General features: G+C 38.7%; 1 protein-coding gene across 2 annotated transcripts in view; it reads left to right on the top strand.

Moving 5' to 3' along the window:
* The window catches only part of pqlc1 (PQ loop repeat containing 1), a 51,077-nt gene that overhangs the window by 5,646 nt on the left and 42,359 nt on the right, over window positions 1-3,072 (top strand). The window contains exon 2 of one of the 2 annotated variants that reach the window (XM_015385429.1): window positions 1,658-1,708. The exons of the other annotated variant lie outside the window; for it this stretch is intronic. Within the exon in view, the coding sequence (XP_015240915.1) occupies window positions 1,658-1,708 (51 nt within the window). The remainder of the gene's footprint in view (window positions 1-1,657; window positions 1,709-3,072) is intronic. 2 annotated transcript variants of the gene reach the window in all.

The raw sequence follows: 3,072 nt of genomic DNA, 5'->3' as shown, positions 1-3,072 counted from the left end.
CCCAAGGGAGAACTTAAGCACTCTTTTTGGCTAACGAGGCATTTTAGCAAGGGTTTTGACTCCCAAGGGTGCACTTTAGCACGTGTTTCAGCTCTTAAAGTGGGACTTTAGTAATGGTTATGACTCCCAAGGGGGTACCTTGGATGTGTTCTGACTCCCAAGGGAGAACTTAAGCACTCTTTTTGGCTAACGAGGCATTTTAGCAAGGGTTTTGACTCCCAAGGAGTCACTTAAGCAGACATTTTGACTCCAATGGGGGCACTTTAGCACGTGTTTTAACTCCCAAGGGTGCACTTTAGCACGTGTTTCAGCTCTTAAAGTGGGACTTTAGTAATGGTTATGACTCCCAAGGGGGTACCTTGGATGTGTCCTGACTCCCAAGGGAGAACTTAAGCACTCTTTTTGCATGTTTTTTTTTAATATTGGGCCAGGGGGCATGACTAACCCCCTGTGCATTTAACTGGTTCATCCAGATCCAGCCATAAAGGCCTAGTTTGTGTTGGAGCAATAATCGTTTCAGACAAAAGAGAATTTTTTGCTACTTTTTCTTGATTTTGATAAACCATCTTTAACTTTAAATTTTAAAACCAGTTTCTTTGAAACGTGAGCAGGAAGAGGCTCTACGCTCATCCATTTTTAAGAAGGACGTATTATCGCCATTTTTACCGACTGGCTGTTTGTTTGTTTACACCCCCCCACCAGCTTTCTGTCATGCGTACTACGTCACAGTCAGTTGCGCTCATTGGTCAGAGCGTTGGCCAATAGGCACAGACAGCAGTTTGAAAGACAACAGGTTGTTCTCATCAACAATCTTCCTATATCCTGATATATATCCTGATATATAAATCTCTCAGCTGAAAGAGGGCCTACTTTCTTCTCCCTTTTAAAACGACTGAAGGTTTCTGATTAAAGGCAAAAGAATGCTGCCTTTTTTTTCTTAAACATTACTAACGAATGCCTTTGTTTGGATGAAACCAAATGCTTTCGTTTTTTAGTAACAATTTCTTGATTATGGACAGAAAAGGTACGTTTGTGCCGTTTAAGCCTAATTTCAGCAGGTGTTTAGTGATCAGTCGCTGTGCTTCCATTACAAATGCCTGCCAAATTTTGTTCATCTGCTTAAATTAAAAAATTGTAGTATTTCCATTAAATAAGAAATGCAATTAAATCACAGGAATACGTTTATTTACCTGATAATTCATTAGAAAACACGCAGCACTATTATCCTCTGACTACTTTCCATCTTCTTCAGCTTTAATGATAATAGTACCAGCTAGGCCTGCATCTATGGATTATAGTGAAGTCAATGAATTTAATTATTATAATTTGGATTAACCGAATAATTGAATAAAATGTTTACATAAGTTTTTAATTGACTGTAAATGGCAAAAAAAAGTATTTGTAGGAAGTATTTCCATTACAGTTTTGTGAAATGCAACTTAAAAAAACTTATTTTTTAATTTTAGTTCCCTTTATGCTCATATTCAAAGTTTGCCTAATTTGATGGTCAATAGAAACGCAGCTATTCCTCCGATAAGGGGCTGCAGGTAGTTTCTCAGCCGTAAACACTGCGGCTCATCTGTTAGCGTTGCTGAAAGAGATGCAGAAAACCAAGCTGTCTCTTCTTCTTGTCCCTTTCTTTCTGTTTCGTCCGTAGCGACAGACAGTAAGGACGAAGAGGTCAGAATCCCTAAGAGGCTCTTTCTGGGTACGTACCTTGAAACATCAGTTGTAGTTCATCCACCTGCTCTTCTTCTTCACCTCCGTCTGATTCCTCATGCATGAAGACTACCCTGCTAATACTCCCCATTCCCCCCCTACTAACAGCAGCTGCCCACATGTTTCAGGGAAGCATGAGCCTCTCTCACCTGCATGGAGTTTCATCTGTTTCCATGGTCACTGTTTGTTCCATACACCTGCTGCATTAATGCATGCTACTGTGGATCCATCATTGCAGTGAAGCTTTGTGGTTTTTGCATGTTCGGTTTACGTCTCTCTTCGACACGCGAAAAGACATTTCTGACACAAACTACAAAATTTCACATAGAATCGCTACAGACAGCCGTGTTGCTAAGCTCTAACATCATTAACCAGAGGTGTTGACTATAATTGCTTTAGTGCTTTTTCACTGTCTGTGCTTTTTTTTTCAGTATGCATATTTCTTTTTAAACTTTAACCCTTTATAGGGCAAGTTAGCATTTTTGAGCCCCCCCATCCCTAAGTGAGGTCTAGAAGCACAAGATCTATATCCAGCCACTCAGCAAAGATCCTGCTACATGGCTGTACATCTTATTTAGACATTTTAACAATTAGATGAGCCCTTGAATGATATATTACCTACTGGAAATTAAGTTGAGGGAAAAAAAAAAGGTATGTCGAGGAAAAAAAGGAAAAAGTTGAAAAGTTAAAAAGTTAATAAGCCTAATTAACAATTATATTTAGGTTTATAACTGAAAATGTAAGTGCCAGTATCAGCATTAATGCCTGTATGGTTATGTTGAACCAAAAGAAAATGTGTTTCTTTCACTCTCAGTGTTTTTCATGAATTTCTCATAGAAGTACTTTTGTTATTTTTCTTAATATATTCGGACAAGTTGGCGTTTCTTGTTATTACGTTGACATTCATTTTTGCCATCAAAATATCCACATTTTTGGAATGTTACAAAGGTTATAAGGTCTTTTGTATCTCTGCTTCTGTCTCCTTGAACTAGAGACTGACATTTTTTCGGGACTCCCACGGATCACGGGATTCCCATGGGATGGGAGTCAGTATAAGTAACGATCACGTGATTAGGACGGTACAGGATTAAACATTAACGGGAGCGGGAGCAAACCAATATTAACTAAAAAAAAAAAACTAGGATCGATGCCAAAAATTAAAATAGAAAGAAAAAAAATCCAGTACTGGCGCCGCCATTTTGTAGTTTTTTTCCTTGAAGCCTACACTATAATGCGAGTCAAAAAAACTACACGACCCAAAAACCAACAGTGCTTCCGCTCTGAGTTTTTCACCCACGCTCAAAAGAAATTCAGATTCAATGTATTGGCAGAAACCTTATTGAAGACAACAAG

The sequence above is a fragment of the Cyprinodon variegatus genome, unplaced genomic scaffold (genome assembly GCF_000732505.1).
Source record: "Cyprinodon variegatus isolate N-32 unplaced genomic scaffold, C_variegatus-1.0 Scaffold339, whole genome shotgun sequence".
Lineage (NCBI taxonomy): Eukaryota > Metazoa > Chordata > Actinopteri > Cyprinodontiformes > Cyprinodontidae > Cyprinodon > Cyprinodon variegatus.
This window is presented reverse-complemented; position numbering and strand designations above follow the sequence as displayed.